Source organism: Rhinolophus hipposideros (genome assembly GCF_964194185.1).
Source record: "Rhinolophus hipposideros genome assembly, chromosome: 12".
Lineage (NCBI taxonomy): Eukaryota > Metazoa > Chordata > Mammalia > Chiroptera > Rhinolophidae > Rhinolophus > Rhinolophus hipposideros.
The window spans coordinates 12,858,580-12,882,137 of NC_138058.1; the positions used below are offsets into that span (position 1 = coordinate 12,858,580).

The window sequence follows — 23,558 nt, forward strand, 5'->3', positions numbered from 1 at the left end:
TGCAGATGTATAGAGGAAATACAAAGAGCCTAACGGGGAAATGGGAATTGGAGGAAGTTATGTAGAGCTTTCAAGAGAGTTATCCTTAGGAGCTTGAATTTTAAGTCTGTAAGTTAAAGGGGTTTGGTAAACAATTAAGGCTTTCCACTGAAAACCTATATGGAACACATGTTAGGAGTAAGAATCACATCCCATGAATCAGAAATGTTCCCTAGTGCAGAAGGCACAACTGAAGTACACCTGCCCTAACAATGCCTCAACAGGCTCAATGAGATCAGCCAGTAATTTAACTGCCTGCTAGAACAAAAGTCAACATTCTTCAGAAGAAGAAAACGGAATCAGTACCTTCAGAATGTATCATCCACAATCTCAAAAATTACTACATAGGCAGAAGCAGAAAAATTTGATTCATAGTCAAGGGAAAAAAGTCAACAGAAAGAGATCCACAAAAGAACCAAATGTTAAATTAGCTGATAAGAACTTTAAAATAACAATGATAAACATGTTAAAGAAGAAAAATATACTCTTTCTACAGGAAAAAGAGATGGATATAACAAGTTACATGACAGGGAATTATGAAATATGAAAACTCTCAACAACAAAGGCAACAAATGGAATTCCTAGAATGGCAAAATGCAACATCTGAAATAAAAAAGTTATTGAATAGTATTAACAGCAGATCAAAAAAATGAAATGAAGATTTGTTTGATAGTTATTATCTAAGCTGAAATATCTTTATTTATCCAAGCTAAAAATTTTGCTAGAAAAGATAAAATTATAACAGAGCCTCAAAAAACTATGGAACAATATCAAATGGTCTAACCTACCTATAATTGGAATACCAGATGGAAAAGAGAAGGCAGACAGGGGAAGGAGAAAGGAAATATCTAAGTAAGAGTGACTTAAAATTTTCCAATTTTCTAAACATGAACTCAGAGATCCAAAAATTTCAACAAACTGCAAACAGGAAAAATTCAAAGGAACCCAAAACTAGGCAAGTCAGAGCAAACTGTTTAAAAACAAGGATAAAGGAAAACTTTACAAGCACAGGTATGGCAGACATATTACACACAAGTAAAACAAAATGACCACAAGTTTCTCATAAGAAACAACGCAAACCAGAAGACAATAGAAAAACATCAATAAAATGTCAAAAGGAAAAAAATGACAACCAAGAATTCTATATCCAATGAAAATATTCTTTACAATTCAAGGGAAAATGAAGACATCTTCAGACAAACAAAACCTGAGACAATTCATTGCAAGCAGACCTATAGTAAAAAAGATGTAAAAAGTTCTTCAAGAGAACAGAAAATGAGAATAGATAGAAACCTAGATCTACAAAACGGAATGAAGATTGCTGGAAAGGTAAAAATATGGGTAAATATAAGAGAACTTTTTGCTTGTTTTAATTTCTTGAAAATATAATTAGATGTTTAAAGCAACAACAACAACGTATTACAGGATTTATAATACATGGAGAAGTGGAATGTATCATGACAGCACAAAGGACAGGAGGGGAAATGGAGACATACTGCTGTAAGGTTTCTGTATGACACACGAAGTACTCTATTGTTCGAAGGCAGTATGTGTAAGTTAAAACCTACATCAATTACTATTAAAAAATAACAACAACAGAGGTATAGTTAATAAGCCAACAGTGGAAATAGAATGCAATCATAACAATACTCTATTAATCCAAAACAAGGCAGGAAGGAAAACAATGAAAGAACAAATAAAAATCAAGTAGCAAATTGGCAGACTTAAACCCAGCCGTATCTATAATTAAATACAAATGACCTAAACCAGCGCCGCCCCGCAGAACTTTGTGGTAATGGGCATGTTCCGTGTCTGGGCTGTGCGACTAGTCACACTTAAATTAAGTATTTGAAATGTGACTAATTCAAGTCAGGAAGTGATTTTTAAATTGTATTTAATTTTAACTAATTTAAATTGAAACAGCCAAACGTGGCTAGTGCCTACCATATTGGACAGTTCCTGCAATTATAAGACGGAGATTGTCAGATTGGATAAATATGCTGTCAATACAGTAAATGATGGCTGACTCTAAAATTTATAGAGAAATGAAGATGTAGAATAGCAAAAACAATTTTGTAAAAGAACAAAGTTGAAGTACTTACACTACCTAATCATAAGCTTTTATCATGAAATCTGATATTGTGACAGCTTTTATTTATTTATTTGTCTACATCAAAATTAAAAACTGATCAAGGATTATGTAATTATATAAAGTGTATTTATGCATATACTTCTGTGTATTTATATAATATAAATATACGTATAAATAAAGAATATGTATGACTTAATTAGATAATCCATATTTTTTTACGTGTGAAAGAACTGAAGAGACACTTCACAAAGAAGATAACAAAATAGCCAATGAGCAAATCAAAACGTGGTCAACATATTAGTTTTCAGAGAAGTGGGAATTAAAATTACAATAAGATACCACTACACTCCCACTTAACTTAAAAAAGGCTGATAATGTCTAGTGTTGGAAATGATGATGAACAATTGGAAGTCTGCTAAATTTGCTGGTGTAAATGCAAAATGGTGCAGCCATTGTGGAAAACAGATGGGTAGCTTTCATAAAGTTAAATACACATTACTATACAACCAAAAAATCCACTTGTAGGTACCCAAAATAAATAAAAACATACATCTACACAAGGACTTATGCAGAAATGTTCAGAGGAGCTTTACTCCAAACAGTCAAAAACTGAAAACATCAAAAACAATGTCCAACAACTGGTGAATGGATAAACAAATCGTAGTATATCCAATACAATGGAATATTAAACTACTGATACAAGCCACAACATGGATAAATCTCAAAGCTTAGTATCTAAATAGTAATTTATCTACTGTGATTGGAGTTAAAAAAAGGTATATTTTTTTCATATATTCTCATATATGAGAATATATATCATATGAGAATATATTTCATATATTTCATATATTCTCATATATATATTCATATATATGAATATATATTCATATATTTATATATATAACATATATATTATATATATTCATATATTGAGAAATATATTCACATATTTCATATATTCTCATATATATATATACTGAATATGGATTAAAATGTCTCACAGGGCAGTGACAGACTGAGTGGTTACCACTAGGGAGCGATCTTGGAGCTGGAGGTGAAAAAGACTATACGTGGTGGGAAGAATTCTAAGATAGACCCCAAAATGTATGGCCTCAGGTATACCCACACTTTCTGGTTATTCAACCAAACACTACTCAAGGTGCTGCTATGAAAAGGTTTTTGCCTTGTAGTTAAGGTTCCAAATCAGTTAACCTTAGAAAGGAAGATTACCCCTGGTGGGCCTGACCTAATTAGCTGAGCCCTTAGGAATGACTGAGAACTTCCAGGTGAAAGGGATTTGAATCATGAAGAGGATTTGAGTCATCTCTTGCTGTACAGATAAGAGGGAGCCACATGGCAAGGATCTAATGATCTCTAGGAGCTGACAGCACCAGCTAGCAAGGAACTGAAATCTGCCAACAACCTGAAGGTGTTTGGCAGGGGAGTCTCCAAACGAGAACCCACCAGCCAACATCCTGAGTGAGACCCCAGGCAGAGAAACCAGCTGTGCCTGCCTTCTGGCCTACAGAACTGTGAGCTAACAAACAGGTGTTGTTTTAAGCAGCTAAATTCATAGTAGTTTGTTATGGAGCAACAGAAAACCAGTACGCTATATTTTCTTTTGTGCCCTTTAAATCTTTTTTAGTCATGTAAGCATGTTATCTTTATGATTAAAAGAGAGAGTGAAGACACACTATGTCATGAAAGTATTCAAGAAGATTAGTTTTTATGTGATAAGCTTATCAGATAAAAGTTGAATTAAATGGCCTATAGAATCCCTTCTGGCATTAAAGCTATATAATTTTAAATGTCATGGAAACAAAAGAAGCTTGTTAAAAATATGGAATTGGTCACCATAATTTAATGAAGAACGGGGCCAGAGTGAATGAGTAAGCAATGACCACTCAATGGATTAGTCACTAAAAGATTACTAGTGACTGTGACAGTAATTTCAGCAAAGCAATTTTAGAAGGAAGAGATACTCAAAAAGTCTGAGGTGATAAAAATGAAATATACTATTATCATAATACCAATGAGAGAAAAAAATAAAAAGGGTGGCAGTTTGGTGGTCAAATTACGATTTTCCAAACCATGGGGACCTTAGCATGTGTGGAGGAAGAGGGAAAAAGAGCAGACGTACTGGAGCACAGAACTAAAGGAAATGATTTAACCTTATTGAATTACACCCATGCTTATATTTGCAATTTTCTTTTTTAAAAAATTCGACAACTCCTCTCTTTCACCAAGTTAAACTTAGTCCCTCTTTTTAAATATAAATTTCAATATGAATTATCAAAACACATCCCTCCTACACAGGCACATTTAGAAGGACCCTGGAAACATTAAGGTCTGATCTGGAGCTCAGGAAGGCATCTGACAGGGCCATCCAGGGACTTCCTACACTGTCACTAAAGGAGTTCTTTACTTTCACCAAGTTCTGCAAGTATGCTCAGCAAAAGCAGCGCTCGTCTTCAGTTGGAGTTTTATTTTGCTTAATGTCAAGCTGGACAGACACACTGTGGACATTCACCAATTATTCAATCCATCATTGATTTTGAACTTGAATGAACACAATCTTAATTCACTTTCAAAGTGAGTATAAACAAAAGTCTGTCAGGTCTCTGATTCGTTATCTTGAAATCACAGAGATATCTGGAGTACAATATGGATTAATATTATACATTTTCCTATTTAAACTTTACAATATTTAAAAGATATACTCACTCTTTGTTCATCATCAGATACTTGGGAGGACTTGTAAGTTTTTGTTGCCATGTGAGGCTGAAAGAGCTGAAAAAAATTAAAAGAAAATACAGATATTACTAAAAAAAACACCTATATCTGAAAAATATATTTACATTAAAAGGAATTCTAATATTGTCATTATTACCAAGTTTTGACTTGCAATCTACACGACTGACTCATGTTTAAAACGGTGGTTTTCTTGCTGGATACGTATCTGCATAAGTAAATAATGTTATGATATTCAACATATAATATACATTAATGTACTTACACACACACACACAGACACACAAGACAGTCTAAAGGGGATCCAATATATGGTGACGGAAAGAGAGCTGACTCTGGGTGTTGAACACACAGTGTGATATATAGATGATGTATTACAGAATTGTACACCTGAAATCTATGTAACTTTACTAACAATTGTCACCCCAATAAACTTTAATTAAAAAAGAGAAACAGTAAACTCCCATTTGCATCCAGGAAGACAAAAAAACATTACTTTTATGGGAAAGGCTTTAGAAGATTAAAAAAGGGAAAATAAGCTTTTTCACTTGAAAAAAATACTCTAAGGGCCAAGAAGGCACTCAAAATTAGGTATACCCCATCTATCATGCCAGGGGAGAGAAATGTTAATGCTCCAGTTTCAGTATAGTTGGCAAAGCAGAGATTTTGACATGTGAACAAGTCCCTTAGTTATCCAATTACAGTAGAAATAATTATCATCTATAATACTCCTATTACACGCCCATCACCATGCCAGCTCATTGAAGTACATGTTCTTATTTAATCCTTACAACAGATCTGAGCTCTACATTCCCACAGCTTGCATGAGAAAATTGGGATTCTGCAAGTTTAAGTAACTTACCCCAAATCATACTAGCCAGTAAGCTGTAGATGCAGCACTGATTTGACTGCAAAGCTGGTGTTCCTCCAACTTGTAAACCAAACACACATTCACTGTGTTTGTAACAGTGAGGAACAGGGAAGAGAGGTTTAAGAGAAGTTATGGGAATTTCAAGGCACTGCTGCCTCAAAAGGCACTGCAATCCTACTTTTGAGTGCAGCACAAGATATGGAGGAAATGTGTGCCTTTTTACAAAGTAATATCCACATGGATGGAGTAAGAAACAAACGCAAACCGTGCCAGTGAGCATACAGTACACAATAAGTACCTTTCCCACCCTCGATTTCCTAGTATCTCAGCAGTTCTCCCCAGAGGGCACCAGACTCTGGTGCGCCCTTCCCGAGATAGACCCTGCACGTGTTTAGGCGTATGTGAATATGCAGGTCTCCTGTTGATACACTAATAAATGGTAGCAGCCTATTGCTCTGTATTGTGTATTTTTCACTTAATCCATCACTGGTACCCAGATCTACCTCGTTCTTTCTAGAGGATAGCATTCTGTTCTGTATACTACAGCATATGCGGATGTTCTATCTTTATTTAAGCAGTCCCCTGGTCTTTAATTACAGTGAACTATGCTGCAGTGAACAGCCCTGCCATAGGAAGGATGAAAGGCAGAACCTCACCACTGCAGCAGGGGAGTGGGCTTTCTGGCACCTCAAACCGCTCTCCTGCCCCCACCGGGATCATGGGTGCAATCCCACAGAGACACACGGGTAGACTTCATGACTGGATTTTACAGAATGTTAACAGCGATCTTCCTCTGGCACATTCTGGGTAAGCTACGCTTTGGAAGCCACCCTTGTTAAGTCACCACTACATATACAGTGTTTCCAAATCCTGAGTTGCTAACTGAACACAGTGTTGCAACATGAATGACTCCTCAGTGGGAAGATGCTCTTATATAAAAGTAACTGTTCGATTTAAAAAGTAAGAGATACATAATGATACAAAACACATCAGAATTGGCCTAAGGTTTGGTTTTTAGTTTTTAACTGTGCGTATATGTCACGTTACTCCCTCCAGCGAGCACCCTGCCATTCTAATAAACCCGCTTTCCCCCAGTCCGTGTGGTACGTAGCAGCAGATCACGTCCCTCTATTACACCAGGACAGAAAAGTGAGTGACAAGGAAAGAGCAGTGGTAGTTACAGAGATTTGGAGAAAGGGGAGCTCATTAAAGGCCAGAGCAGTTTTCCAAGAAGACAATGACACGGAACTGAGTCAGAAAAGCCGTAGAGCCTCTTCTACCTCTCCTCCTCCTCTTACCCTCTGGTAACCACCAAACTGTTGTCTGTGTCTATGAGTTTTTGTTTGTTTGTTTCTCTTGTTCCTTTGTTGCTTTCAGTTTGCTATCCCACATATGACTGAAGTCATATGCTTCTCAACTTTTTTTGTCTGACTTATTTCGGGGGTCCAATATATGGTGATGGAAAAAGAACTAACTCTGGGTGGTGAGCACAGAATATGAGATATAGATGACATAGTACAGAATTGTACACTTGAAACCTATGTAATTTTACTAACCCAATAAATTTATTTAAAACCCAGTAAATTTATTTTAAAAAGAAAAGTGGTATAGCGTCTGATGAGGTGGCATTTAAGACATAAAACAACCCTGAGTGTCTTCAGAAGGGAGTCAGAATTTCATATCTGGAGAAAGTAAATAGTAGTTATGAGTTTGGTAAGATAAAAAGGGTTCATTGGTCTCCTGCTACAAAGTTATGAATGAGGTTGAGAAACAGATAAGGGCCAATGTAGAAGAGTAGCTGACTGGGGAAGTTTGAAGTGTCCATCTAAAGAGTCTGACTTGTTGGTAAAGGTAAAGAAGTGCCACGGAAAACACTGCTTAGGATCCCTATTCAGAGCCTCGCATTGGAGAAACGGAGTAAGAGTAGAACAACCCAGTGTCACTTCCGAATGTAACACGCTATTTGTTCACATCAGTGTTGAAAGTGAGGCGCCACACATCTAATTAACTGAAGGCCATATGATTTCTACTTATCAACTATAGAACTCTAATAAAAATTAAATTTTAATTTAAAAAATTACAATAAGAAAGCAGTTTTCAGTTTTTAATACGTGTATAATGGATATCATATAACTAGATTTTTGAGAAATGCTGCTCAGTAAGCAGTTTGGTTGATAAGTAAAATTTGCTTAGAAAAAAATAAGACAGGTTTTGTACTCATTTATCGCTAAACTTTGACTAATAAAAACTAGGTTACATTTCTGTCATTTATGTAAGTTCATATAAAGTATCTGCTTTTGTTTATTCATTTCCTTTGTTTCTGAATACCGGCCAAAAAGCCTTCTTAAAATCTCTGTGGATAAATGTTTTGATCAGGAAGTATGAATGAGTCACATGAAAGTATTATAAATAGTTGTTTTAAATATTTTCCACTGGTACTACTTTAGACTAAATTTCCAAAACAAGATTTAGAATGAAACAGTTTTTTAGTTATTAACAACACAATATTAAAGGTAAAATAATAAGGGGACAAAGTTGACCCAATCCCTCTAGTGGTAAAACCTAAATTAAAAAAAATCTGGAAGTGGAATTCCAGTCCACTCTATCACTGACCACCTACTTACTATGTGCAAATCACTACGCTGGGTTCTGGGGTCTCAGGAGTAAGACATGGCCCTTGCACTTACATCAGAGAAACGCAAACTCACAACAGGCAATCATAGTCTCATTCCAAGGCACAAGGAAGACTAACAAAACCATAACCTACACTTGATTACACAGTCGGTTTGCTTTTTCTGTATTTTTTATTTTAAATACATATATACATCATAATACAGAAACATACGTATATTGAAATCTATACACCTATTACCTAGAAGGAAAAAAACTTATACAGTTCCTTTAATTCCTGGCAAAGTCTAACACATTTTTTTTTTTTTTAAAGAAATTGTAGTATATAATGAATCAGAAAAAAGTGCCAGAACATTCTGGGGTAGTTGGAGGAAGATCAGGTTCTCCACCTTATTCAAAATTTCAGTTTGGGGAATATGGGCAACACAACTGAGGTGGCATAGAATTTGTCCTGGGGGCTTTTGGGAGACATGACCTTTTTCCTATCAGCCAGTTATGGGAAACATTTGGTGATTCTTTCACACCAGGACCCCAGATAACGACTTTCCTTAACTACTTGGAAACATTCCTTAGAAACTGCCTTCTAGCTTCTCTCTAGGTAACAATGAGACTTGGCAGAACAGAATTCTGACTTGACTTTAAAATAGCTTCATTTCAACTTCATGTTCCCACAATTTCTATCTTCAGACATCTAACCCAAGAAATAAAATCAAAGTTTTCAAAGTCTTCCCTGGTGTTTCTTGGAGACTTTTAGGAGAGAGAGCGAGAGAGAGAATATATGAAGAAAGTAATCAAAATAATTATCTGGGCCGATTGAATGGATTTTGAGAGAGCATGGTTCTTTGTCTTAAAACAATACTTTAAAAGATTCCACAGACTCATTCTTTAAAATCATTTAATTAAATCTTCACGTTAAGAAAACTTTAAAATAGTTAATAGTGCTGATCTAAAATTGTCCTAAAAATAAGTAGTAATATTACATTATTCAAATTATGCAGAGGATGGCTCGAGAAGTGAATGCTTCCAAGCAGGGTAAAAAGAATTCAATTAAAATCAACGGGACGGGATGACAGAGGGCAAAGCCTCACCGGTCTCCTGTGAACGTGTCCAGCCTGGTCTCCCCAGGCCAGTCTGTCTAGGGCAATTAAGGAAGTTAAGTCGAAGTCCCATCAATGTATCCATTTTATCTCAACTTTACCATCATCTCCAAAAAATACAAAAGCTAAATGATAACAACAAAATCTAATATTCATAGGATTAGAATTAAGATTCGGGTTAAAGTTAGAAAAAAAAAGTCTAATATTCAGCCTCAAAACATCATCAAAATGGGGAAATTCTTGCTAGTGGCTCATGCAAAAAAGAGTTAGGGGTTTTAAGCTTAACTAAAGCTTACAGTATTACATGGCTACTTAAAATACAACTGTAATCTTCTTTTGAAATTACTTTCCCCCCTTAATTAGAAAAGTATTTCATGTTTATTATAGGAAAAAATACCATTTCTAATTGTGTCATTTTAATGACACTGCAATAAACGGTCCTCTTGTGGTAGGTAGCCAAAGACGGGCTCAACTCAGATCTCCCTTGGAGCAAGAACTTGTCCTTGAGCGACAAAGAATGAAGTCAGCCAACAGCCTTCAGCAGCAGAGCCTTCAGGAGCTGCCGTATGGACCCACAATCACTCTTCCAGGCCACCCCTCGCCAAGGACGAGCACAGTGAGCTGTCAGGGCCTGGCCCCTTCTGCCCTAAGCAGGCAAATCCCAGTCAGTCCAAGTTCTCCATTGGGTTGGTCCAGATGGTTGCGAGGTTGCCAAGGCCGCTGAGGGCTCTCTCTGCCTGCTCTGCTTCCTAACCTCTTCCCTTTCACACCTGCTAACAGCCGCATCAGGGCCTAAAGGCTTTTCTTCTCCAGTCCTGCTTCCTCCACAGGGCATCACCTCCCCTACCCCTCTACTCCTAATCTCTGACACTCCTCCCTCTTCAGCATCTGCTTCTTGGGGGACCCAAAGGGAAACACATGTATAAGCATCAGTTATTTTGTACATCTGACAATTTCTTCATGAAATTCGTAGAAAGCAATTACTGGTCAAAGGTATAAATATATTGCCCAACTGCACCTCAAAAAGGCTATACCTGCTCACATTTCCAAAATTAGTATATAAAAATAAGGTGTCCATTTCATTATATAGTCATTAATACAGGGTATTAACAAATTTTAAGTGTTAATTTCATAGGCAAAAGCTGACAAGTTAATTTGACTTCTGGTATTTTGAATATTTTGTTTCAGGTTGCTGGCCTGAAAATTATATAACATATTTTCATAAATTATCAGTTAATGTTTTTCCCCCACTTGCCTATTAGGGTATTCCTTTTTTGTTTCTCTAAAAAGAGCTGTTGGCTATAACGCTATGTGTGTCATGTGTATTGCAAATATCTTTTCCTGATTTGTCATTGATCTTTTCAATTTTCACAGAGTCCAACCTATCAATCTTTTCCTTTATAGTTTCTCCCTTAAAGGTAAAGCTTAGAAAATCTTTCCATACCCTGAGGTTTTAAAAGAAAAAATGCATCTAAATTTTTTCCAAGTTATTTTATGACTTCATGTCTTACACACGTTTTTAAGCCTTTTAAAAATTACTTTCTAATACTTTATGAGTTAAGGAAATCTGACTTTTCCCCAATATTACTAGCTTATTGCACCATCAAGGGCTAGTCAGGTGTACTCAAATATCTATAGTCAATCTTATGGAAATGAATCTCTCAAGGGAAAAACTAGGACCCACGAATGGACTAGAGAGGCAGATTTAACACCAAGAAGAGAAATTACTGCAGGACTAGAACTGCCTGGCAAGAGTGGAATGGACTGCCCCATGAAGGATTCGGCTGTTGGCCGGGGGAGGGGGAGGGGGTTCAAATAACTGACACAGTCATTGCAACTGGGCAAACTGTAGAGTGGATTCCTACACTGAGTGGGAAGCAAAACTAATGATCTTCTAAGGTCTCTTTCAACTCTAATTTCGTGACTGTACACCTCTGAGCAAGCAATGAGGAAGAGATATGTGATGTGATAGAGAATGAAGACTGAGTCATGGAAACTACGTGTACAGACAAGGTGTATCAAGGAAAGACAACAAAATTGCACCTGGTTGATGTGGAAAGACTTCTCGGAACTAAATCTCAAGGCTCATTTAAATGAAAAGTAGATGGTTTGCATTCCTGGGAGAGAGAACATATTCCATGCAGATTAGGTAATTAAAATGTCAATCATATTTGAGAAGTGATTTATTTAACCAAGGAAAAGCAAATGGGACAGGAGCTCAAGAAAGGGGAAGGCAGAAAAGACTCATTGGAAGGACTTAAAATTGACAAGGAACATTTGAGGGGAAAAAAAGAATACTGAAGAATTAGTGTGAAGTCTATCAATATACACTACTTTTCATGTATTCCTCAAACACACACAATGTTTATAATAGGCGTTACATTTTCAGGACAGAATAACAGACCCCAGCCACTGAGGATCAAGGTGAGTTAATATTCTTGCAACTTAAATTTTGGTATAGGTGGGAGACGTACATATGACTTGTGGACAGGACACAGCAGTAGTTCGTGACATAATAAACCCTGCACGGTGAGAGAAAGCACTCCCAAGAAAAGGCTTGAGCTGAGACTTGAAGGAGAAACAGGAACTTTCCTAGCAAGTGAGAGAAGAAGGTAGGGGACTGAATGTATGCAAAAGCATGCAAGTATACTTGGTGTGGTTGGGAAACTGCAGTAAGCTCATTATCGTTTAAACCTAAGGAGGCTTCAGCTCAAGTGCAAGGAGGACAGACGAGGTGTGGCTGGAGCAGGCCACGGGACTGGGCATGCGCTCGGCCTTAGAGAGCTGCCATGAGCGCCTTCCAGTGTCTTAAACTAAGGTAACCTGGTAGATGTTACTGTGAAGCTAAATCAGCCAGGTTTGACGCAACCTTGGAAACACTGAGCTTAGGGTTCCCCTGGGTACCTTGGATCCCTCCAAGGAGTTTCCACCTAATCACCTGACCTCTTTAGTCAAGTGTGTAATGAATCCAGGGTAGTTTTTACATCATTATTAAAAACAAATACAGTGGTAGTTCCCATTACTCTTGAAGTTTCCACTGATTCCATGGGCTTGAACTTTTCTAAATTGATAGGAGCACTAAAAACCCCAACCCACCCAGTCAGCCAGGCTGACTTTTTTGACTAAACACAGTTAATGCCACATTATGGGTACAGGCTGCAGTTTAAAAGGTGTTATTCGACTTTTATAAGTTAGAATATATGTCAGATTCATTTTCATTTTATAAGTCAGATAAATCTTCAAAAGGAAGGAAAAAAATTGCATATATCAAGAGTCTATATGAAATATTGGCTATGAGGAATATTATTACAAAGATTAGAAGCAATAATTATGAAAATAAAGAGAGATGATACAGTGTGATATTAAGCAGCAAATGAAGACTGTAAGGCTGTACTGGCCACGGTGACAAGGACGAAGTCTGCATCCGAGCAGCACCCTCATGTACGGAGCCCGATTCTTGGGTAAGGAGAATTAGTATTTCCTTTTCTTCTTGATATCCACTAATATTATCACTTACATGAATTTAACAAAGACTAAAGTAGAAAAAAGAGAATGTCTTCCTCAAATGTCTATAAACATGCATTATCCCACAGATCTATATTGAGCGCCTACTATGTTCCAGGAACTGTCTTGGGCACCGAGAATGCATAACTTAACAAAATAAAAAAGAATCCCTGCCATTATGAACACAGGCAAAAATCAAAGTAAAGTGTATGCTATGATATAACAGAGAATCATAAATGCAATAATGAAAAATAAGGAAGGATAGGAAATGTGGAGATGGCATGGGTGAGGGGTGCCATTCTTAACACGTGGTGACGGAAGGCCTAACTGATAGTTTAGCAAAGACCTGAGGGGTTAAGGGAGCAGAGCCCATGAAAGGGAAATCTGGAGGAAGGCCACTCCAAGCAGAGGGAACTACCGTGTTACCCCGAAAAGAAGACCTAGCCGGACCATCAGTTCTAATGCGTCTTTTGGAGCAAAAATTAATATAAGACCGGGTCTTCTTATATAATACCTGGTAGTATAATGAATATAATATAATGTAATGTAATACACTACAATACAATACAATACAATACAATACAATACAATACAATACCGGGTCTTGGTTCTTTTGGTTTACTGTAAGGACTTGGCTGTGAAGCGTTTTTAGTATAAGAGGGACACGATTCCTCTTTGTAGTAAAAGGTTTGCTACAGCTACTATGGTAGCTGTATACAGGGTACTATGTTGAGAATAGACTGAAGAATGGCAAGGCAGAAACAAGACTGCTTAAGAGATGACTGCTTTAATCCAGGAAAGAGATAATAGCAGAATGTTAGAGGTGGAAGAGGTAAGATGTGATCAAATTCTGTATCTACCCGAAGGCAGAACTTGCTGAGGCTCAATGTGGGATGTGAAGAGATATGGAGAATGGTTCCAAAGTTTTTGGTTTGAGCAATAAGGAGAAGGGAGCTTCCATTTATTGGAACTTCCATTTATTGGAAGATTCCAGGAGGACTGGAGAAGACAAGCTCTCTTTCAAACATGCTAAATTGGAGAAGCCTATTAGATACTGAAATGAAGGTACTGAGTACGTAATTATCTGGACTGGATGTGAAAATTCTGAAGTCATCAATATATGGCTAATACTTAATGCTGTGGGATGAGATATCACCCAAGGATTGAAGGTATTTAGAAAAGAGAAAGGATCACAGAATTGAGCCCTGGGGGTACTCGAATATTTAAAGGTTGGAGAACTGAGGACCAATCAGTCCATTCGACTGAGAAGGAACAGTGAAAGAAGGTGAAAGAAATCCAGAAAAGTGTGGAGTCCTGGAAGACAGGAAAAGAAAGTGTTTTAGAGAGGAGAGAGTGTGCCATTCCGACTCCTTTAGATAAGGTGTGTGGCTGCTTTCAGGACACAATGGCCGAGTTGCATAGTTGTGACAGAGACCAGCTGAAAATATTTACTATTGAAAGAAAATGTTTGCCAACCTTTGATCTAGAAAAATGAGTGGGTGAATGAATGAGGAAAACACAGTACAATTTTTAGGCAGCCTCTTAAGTTTAGCAGTCATGACGTTAAAGTGAAACCACTCAGCATGATTTTCCTCTGTCATATTTAGCTGTGAGGGTGCAAGAGCAGAGGCGGGGATAGTTTAATTTAAGTGGGTATTGGGATCTGCCAAGGGAGAATGGTAGAGCAAGAGAGGGAACTGAGACATGCAAGGAAATGATTATAAATGTTAGAGGGATTGACTTAAAAGCTGGGCAAATAAAGGAAAAGAGGGCATAAAGGGATATGAGGGAAAGAGGAAAGGTAGTAGATCAACAGATTGGGTCAAAGAATTGTGGGACTTAGAGTACTGAGGGAGTAAACAGGAAAGATAGGAGGCGTGGTCAGGATGGAATGCCTGGAACTGAGATTGCAAAGGGTCACAGTTACTGGGTAATGACAAGGTCAAGAAGAGGCTAAAGTAGGAGAGGGAACACAAGGGATTTTATAAGAGGAGGTCAAAAACTGAAAGGCAGGGTCCTGAAAGGATAATTTGTGTGGATCCTGAAACCACCCAGACTTACAACAGGTCTAAAGTTAGAAAATTACAAGGAGCCAGTAGCAATACCATCAAGCATAGGGGGAGGTGGGGTTTCAGAGCTGACTCTGCACAAAGAAAGGTGGTGAGTATAGGGTAGGATAACTAAGTGAGACTCAAAACTGGGACTATTTAGGGAGGAGAGAAGAAGGATCTAGAAGTGGCAATCAGGTGTAAAGTAGTTAACTACCAGGCCTCCGGGAAAGAGAGTGATGAGATCCAGAGAAGTCAGGGTGGCAGTGGGGGCAGGGTAGATTTTTCAACAAGGTGCAAATGTGATTAAATGGACAAAGGATAGTTTTTTTTTAAATGTGCTGCAACAACTGAACTCCATATGCAAAACAAAATGAACCTCAATTCATACTTTGCACCATACAAAAACTAACTAAAAATGAATCATAGTTCTAAAACTTCCAGAAGGTATAAAAATCTTTGTGGCCTTAGGTTAGGCAAAGACTTCTTAGTTACAACACCTAAGCCTGATCCATAAAGAAAAAACGATGACTTGAACCTGACAAACTATAAAATTTCTGCTCTTCAAAAATACTCTTAAAAGAATGAAAAAACAAGACACATGCTTGGATAAAACACTCGTAAATCATTTATTTCATAAAAAGACATAAGAAATATATATATATATTTTAAAACTTGTATAACTCAATATTAGGCAATAACTCAATCTTTTTTAAATGGGGAAAGATTTGAACGGACACTTCATCAAGGACCTAGGGATGGCAAATAAGCACATGACGAGATGCTCAACATTAGTCATTAGGTAAATGCAAATTGTCACGAGACATCACTATACATGTATCAGAATGACTTTAAAAAACTGACCGCACTGGAAAGGACGCAGAGCAACAGGAACTCTCAGTCATTACTGCTGGGAATGCAAATTGGTACAAACATTTGGAAAACAGTTTGCCGGTTTAAGTTAAACACACACATGCTCAACAATCCGACTGCTAGACACCAACCCAAGTGAAATGAAAACTTATACTCACATAAAAACCTGTACGTGCATGTGTATTGTAACTTTATTCAAGACTGTCAAAAACTGGAAACAGCTCAAATGTTCAACTGGAGAAAGGATGGACAAAGTTGTGGCACATCCATACAATGAAATAAAGGCAACAGGAAAAAGAAACATGCAACGACATGGATGATTCTCAAAAGCATCATACTTAGCTAAAGCTAAAGAAGCCAACTCAAAGGTGATGATAATTCCACAAATGTGAAATTCTGGCAAAGGCAAACAACAGGAATAGAAAACTGATCAGTGATTGTCAGAGATTAGGAGGACTACAGAGAAGCACAAAGGAGCTGCGGAGGGGAGTGATGGAATCGTTCTGCATGTATGTTTGTGGCTGTGGTTACCCAGCTAGATACATTCACCAAACCTCATGGAACTTTATACTGAAAAAGAGCAAATTCCACTCTACATAAACTACACCTCAATTTAAAAAAAAGTTAATTCATAAAGATGTAACAAAATTTTCTATCTAAAAGTAATACAAAGGAAAGTAGTAGCTAACAAAAACTTAAGACTATCTGAAGATAAACAAAATGATCGAGACAATATATGTGTTGATTATTTTGTGAGCAGCAATACAAAAGAAAACACACAGCAAAATATGCAAATGCAAAATGAGATTAAAATATTTTCTCCAACTGTTCAAATTACAATTCAGTGTTAGGTTCTTTTGGCCCTAAGTTATGTGGAAACTGTAATTATAATTCTTTCTATATAACAGAATCTCTGTTACTAAATGACAAGCAGCCTATCTTCTCCCAAAACAGAGAGTCCCTAGAATTATCTGAATGACCCATGTCACAACAGAGAAGAAAAGGTGACATCAGTATAAATGTATGGCTTAATGAGAAGACTGTTAGAATTAACTGCTTATGGTGGCAACAGAAGCAAACTGCTGGTGCACTAAGTAACTGCCAAAGCCATTATGAGGGCCTGGGGCAAGGAGATACAATGACAACATGAACAAAACAAGAGACAGTTTGTTCAGCAAAATTTGAGAAAGATAATCCTCATTAAAAAAAAAAAATCCAGAGATAACCGTACTCAGCTCATGACACTGGAGACATATGCGTATGTGATAATGCAGGTACTGGAGAACTGGCCATAGTGAATGCACTTAAGTATCGGCAGCATTCAGTTACCCCAGTGGGTATGTTCAAACCAGCGAAGGACAAATCCATATGAAAATATAATTTGAATATGTTAATGTTTGCAAAGATCTTTAGAGATTGCTAGACCACTGAAAAAGAAAAATATGTTCAAAGTTAAAAATAATTACTAACGTTCCCTTTAGTTTTAAATATATATACAATAAAGAAAAATTTTAAGTTATTTTTTCATGATTGGTAAATACAATGGAAAGGCATCTCATTGTTATTTTAAGGTTGAGTGTATACGAGTCTGAGATGATGAATCTTCTTCCTGCCTGAAATATCTAGCCAGTTCTTTTCTGTTAAATCTATGGCCATCTCCTCCTTTAATACTTAGCTCAATGATGAGCTTTCGCAAAAAGTCTTCACTCCTTACATAATTTAAAACTTAGTACATATCACAATCTCATAAATTCATGCCATGAAAAAACTGGAGCACAGACCGCTTACAAAACATTTATGATATCCATCAATATACTCTTTACCTAATATTTTACTATTTAATATGACCTCTTTCTACACATATCATTCTGCTCCATAAAGATAGCCCACACAGAGAGTAGAATAAACTCGATCTGGTTCTTCTTAAGAGAGGGGAAAGGAGATCAGAGAAGATATCCCACAGCTCTCCCACCTTATCTCTGGCGGTATAACACTGGGTGCCTGAAATAAGGTTGGAGGGGCTGGGGAACCCCTCAGACCTGGTAAGGACCTGCGGCACCCACTCGTTCTCCTGGTCTCTTCCAACGTCCACATTTCAAACGGAAATTGTCTCTTCTCCTTTCCTCATAACCTTAACCTCTGCATGTATATTGTCTTTTTTTCAACATATGATATTATTTAATTAATATTTCAATTACATTACTCGGGTATAACATCCCAGAAAATAACCCCATGCCTCCTATATAATTTCTGCTTCTGATGATAAACATTTCTGGAACACATCCTTTGTTAACTGAATGATTACTATGCAATCTCTACCATACTGCCATATACTTACTTCTATACCTGTCAGTTGTTTACACCTGTCAGATAAATCCGAGTATTTAAGATTCTCTAGATTGAAAAAGATTTGGGATAGCCTTAAATGGAATACGGCTGAAAGGTATATCTTTATCCTTCATGCCAACAAACGTTTATAGCCTTAGCTCTACCATGTTCACATCGCACATGCTACCACTTCCTCTTACTTAAGTCTCCAAACATCTTCCCTTGTAACAGAAAGAAGTGAGGGTGAATTCTAAACGGTTCATTTTCCTCAGCTTCTTTTCTCTCCAAGACTACATTTCAAAACTCTTTCATATGCTCTGTTTGACTTTACCTTCCTTTTCTAGTCTCAACACCCAGTTTACTTTTTAAAATTTGCCCCAACAATTTATTCCATAATTTAAAATTTTCTAGTGTCTGAAAACATACAATTAAAGAAATCTGGAAATCCCAGAATTCCCAATATAGTAATTAATAGTTACTAAGAGAATTTGGTAACCATGTTTCTCAAAATAGATGCTCCAGACAAATGGCCTAAAGTATCATAGTACTTAGAAACTAACAAGTTGTGGAAGGTGGAGCTCCATTAGAACAAAAATGTAGACTAACAAATAGCTGCTGGATGCCTGGGAGAATTGATAATTCATGTATTTAACATTCCACAAGAATATGATTCAAGGTGAACACATTTTCCATATAAAAAACAATCAACAAAGGTCCTCAAAGATATAATCACCGCTGCGGAGGTTACAAAGACTATTACAGGTTGCTCTTCCAGAAGACAGATCATTTAATTGAGCGGTGAGACTGCAAGGCTCATTAAAATTTAATTGATGCAAAACGTTAAGGAACAATACAAAACACAAATTAGGAGGTACTGCAAGGTAGTATATGACTAATGGCAAATAGCAGTATGACACACTGCCAAGGGTTAGGATTCTCTGGGAACGCTTCTGAGGTGGGACAGGAACTTGGTCTTTCATTTTCCAATGATTACAGTATCTGGACCAGTGCGGGAGAAAAATATCACTCCAGATGGAGAAATGGGAAGGCACTGAGGTGGTAACTAACTCTGGGAAAAGAATTAAGAACCACAATTTCAAAATAGAAGTATAATAAAACAAATGAGGGACACCTCTAAAAATTATTCTCACTGAAGAATAACTGAAAAAGAATCAGAAGACTTCAGAAGCATTGTAGCTGAAACAGGAAATGACAAATGCAGATAGGAATTTAAAAGTTTTCCTAAGGATAGTCTGAAGAAGGGGAAAATTAATGAGTGTGTTTCTCAGGAGACAGGAAAAGGTAGTGAACATTATTTCAAGATCCATTATCACAGTTAACAGTAAGTAACTATATAGTGAAAATCTCTTCAATCATAAAACTTCTGCACTTGCTAATAAGGACACACTGGAGATAGTCACAGAGACAATATGGCCAACAGCAGATCTGACCAACATCACTAGCTATGATTCCTTGAGCAAGATGCTAAACCTCCCTGACTCTTAATGTCCTCTTCTATTAAAAATTAAAAAGTCTGCAAATCCGTTAAGAGTATCAACTGAGATTTAACAACATACCAAAATTTGTGGGGAAATTCTTACCACCTTGCTGAGAGGGAAATTCATACCACTAACTGCACGCATTAGAAAGGAGGAAAAGTCTCAAATCAATGATCTATATCTCCCCTGGAGAACTTAGAAAAAGAAGAGCAAAATAAACCAAAAACAAGCAAAAGAAAGGGAATAAAGATCAGAAATCAGTTACACTGAAAATACTGAAGTTATACTGAAAAAACAATGCCATAAAAGTAAATGACATCTTACCATCTGCAACAACATAGTTGGACCTGGAGGGTATTATGCTAAGTGAAATAAGTCAGACTGAGAAGGACAAATACCATATGATCTCACTTATATGTGGAATCTAAAACAGAATAAATAAGCAAACAGAACAAACAGACTCATGGATACAAAGAACAAACTGATGGTTGCTAGATGGGAGGGGGGTTAGGGGAATGGGTGAGAAAGATGAAGGCATTAGGAAGTACAAATTGGTAGTCACAAAATAGTCACCAGGATGTGAAATACAACATGGGGAATATAATCAATAATGTTGTAGAAACTATGTATAATCTCAGATGGGAACTAGACTTATGGGGGCGATCACTTTAAAAATTATAATATACAAATGCCTAACCACTGCACTGTACACCTGAAACTAACATAAAGTAATACTGAATGTCAACTATTTCATATATATACATATATATATATATATATATATATACACATACACACAGTCACAGGATATAAAGTATAGCATAGGGAGTATAGACAACGGTATTGTAATAGCTATGTATGGTGTCAGATGGGTAGTTGACTTGTTGGGGTTATCACTTTGTGATGGGTATAAATGTCTAATCATTATGCTGTTTTGTACACCTGCAACTAATTAAAAAAAAAGAAAATAGCAAAACAAAAGAGAAAAATCACCACACAGCTGGTTCTTTGAGAATTTTGAAGGAAATTGACAACCTTCTAGCAAATTGACAAAGAAAAGTAGAATGCACAAATTATATCAGGAATGAAACAGGGAGTATCACTACTGACCCTGCAGACATCAAAAGGATAGTAAGAGAATACTATGAACACTATACACACAAATTTGACAACTTGGAAGGAAGGAATTACAAAACCACACACTACCACAACTCACCCCATATGAAATAATATAAATTGCCAGGCAGGTTAACTATTAAGGAAATTTAAATTTATAATTTTAAAACTCCAATAAAGAAATCTCCAGGCCTAGATGGCTTTATAGAATTCTACCAAACATTTAAAGAAGAATTAACACCAATTCTACGTAATCTCTTACAGAAAACAGAAAAGGAGGGAACACTTCCCCATTGGTTTTAGGAAGGTAATATTATTACCCACACCAAAACAGAGTAAGATAATAAAACCTCCAGACCAATATCCTCCATGATCATGATAAAGAGCATCTACAAGAAAACCTACATCTATGATGAGAGACTGAATGCTTTCCCCCCAACATTAGAAACAAGGCAAGGATGTCTGCTCTCACCATTCTCATTCCAACAATGCTAGAAGTCCTAGCCAGCTCAATAAGGCAGAAAGTAAAGAAGGAAAGAAAAGGCATACAAATTTGAAAAAAGAAATAAAACTGCCCCTACGTATAGATAACATGATTTTCTATGTAGAAAATCTCAATGACTCTACTAGGAATCCCAACTCCTAGAATAAATGAATTCATGAAGGTCAAAGAACACAAGATAAACATATGAAAATCAACTGCATTTTTATATATTAACAATGAATATGTGGTCAAAGAAATTAGAAATACAATACCATCTACAATTGCTAAAATAAATAAAGTAGGTGTACAGTAGTCCCCCCTTATCCATGGTTTCAGTTCCCACAGACAACCACGGTTTGAAAATAGTGAATGGAAAATTCCAGAAATAAACAATTCATAAGTTTTAAATTGTCTGCTGTTCTGAATAGCATTACGAACGCTCACACCATCCCGTTCCATTCATCCTCCCTAGGATGTATATCATCCTTTTGTACAGCATACCCACACTGTATAAGCTAGCCAGCCACCTGTTATTCACTTAGAATCTCCGTTATAAGATTGACAGTTGTGCAGTAATTGTGTTCAAGTAACCCTTATTTTACTTAATAATGGCCCCAATGCTCAAGAGTAATGATGCTGGCAATTTGGACATGCCAAAAAAAAAGCCATGCTTCCTTTTTAAATGAAAAGGATGTATGTCGCTAATCATCAGAGAAATGCAAATGAAAACCACAATGAGATATCACCTCACCCCAGTCAGAATGGCTTTCATCAACAAAACAAATAGTAACAAGTGTTGGAGAGGCTGTGGAGAAAAAGGAACTCTCATACACTGTTGGTGGGAATGCAGACTGGTGCAGCCACTATGGAAGGCAGTGTGGAGGTTCCTCAAGAAATTACGAATAGAATTACCATATGACCCAGCAATCGCTCTCCTGGGTATCTACCCCAAAAATATAAAAGCATTTCTCTATAGAGACACGTGTACGCCAATGTTCATTGCAGCTTTGTTTACGGTGGCTAAGACATGGAAACAACCAAAATGTCCTTCGATAGATGAATGGATAAAGAAGTTGTGGTACATATACACAATGGAATACTATTCGGCGTTAAGGAAAGATGATATAGGAACATTTGTGACAACATGGATGGATCTCGAGAGAATAATGCTAAGTGAAACAAGTCAGACAGAAAAAGCAGAGAACCCTATGATTTCACTGATATGTGGTATATAAACCAAAAAGAACAAGACAAACAAATGAGAAACAAAAACTCATAGACACAGACAATAATTTAGTGGTTACCAGAGGGTAAGGGGGTGGGGGGTGGGTGATGAGGGTAAAGGGGATCAAATATATGGTGATGGAAGGAGAACTGACTCTGGGTGGTGAACACACAATGGGATTTATAGACGATGTAATACAGAATTGTACACCTGAAATCTATGTAAATTTACTAACAATTGTCACCCCAATAAAATTAATTATTAAAAAAAAAAAATGAAAAGGATGTATGTATAGGAAAAAACTATAAATACATACATACATATATACATATGCATACATATATCTATATCATCTATATCTATATATGTATTTTATTAACTACCCATAGTTTTAGGCATCCACTTGGGATCTTGGAATGTATGCACCCAGGGATATGGAGGGGACTATTGTAAATCTAACAAAACATATGCAGGACTTGTAAGCTAAAAACTACATCATGCTAATGAAAGAAATCAAAGAAAATACAAAGAAATGAGGAGAAATACCACGTCCATAAGTTGGAACACTCAACACAGTAGAGTATTAATTCTCCTAAATTGATATAGTTAATGTAATTCCTATCAAAATCCCAGCAAAATTCTTTGATATAGACGAGACTATTCTAAAATTTATAATGAAAGGCAAAGGAACTAGAATAGCCAAAAAAACTTTTTTGAAAAATAAGAATAAGTGAGAGGAATCAGTCTACTCTATTTCAAGCCTTATTATATAGCTCTAGGAATCAAGACTGTGTGCTAATAGAAAACCCAGAAATAGATTTACACAAATATGCTCAATGATTTTTGACAAAAGCGCAAAAGCAATTCGATAGAGGAAAGGCTTTTCAATAAATGGTGCCGGAGCATCCACAAGCCAAAATAAAAAGACCCTCAACCTAAACCTCACACCTTATACAAAAATTAACTCAAATTGGGTCATGGGCTTAAATGTAAAACATAG

The 23,558-nt window shown here is 36.7% G+C and overlaps 1 protein-coding gene across 3 annotated transcripts in view; it reads right to left on the reverse strand.

Annotated features, from left to right (window-relative positions):
• The window catches only part of SEPTIN10 (septin 10), a 62,654-nt gene that overhangs the window by 33,638 nt on the left and 5,458 nt on the right, over positions 1-23,558 (reverse strand). For all 3 annotated transcript variants that reach the window (XM_081069675.1, XM_081069673.1, XM_081069674.1), the window contains exon 2: positions 4,856-4,921. In XM_081069675.1, coding sequence (XP_080925801.1) covers positions 4,856-4,906 — 51 coding nt within the window. In that variant the 5' untranslated portion in view covers positions 4,907-4,921. The remainder of the gene's footprint in view (positions 1-4,855; positions 4,922-23,558) is intronic.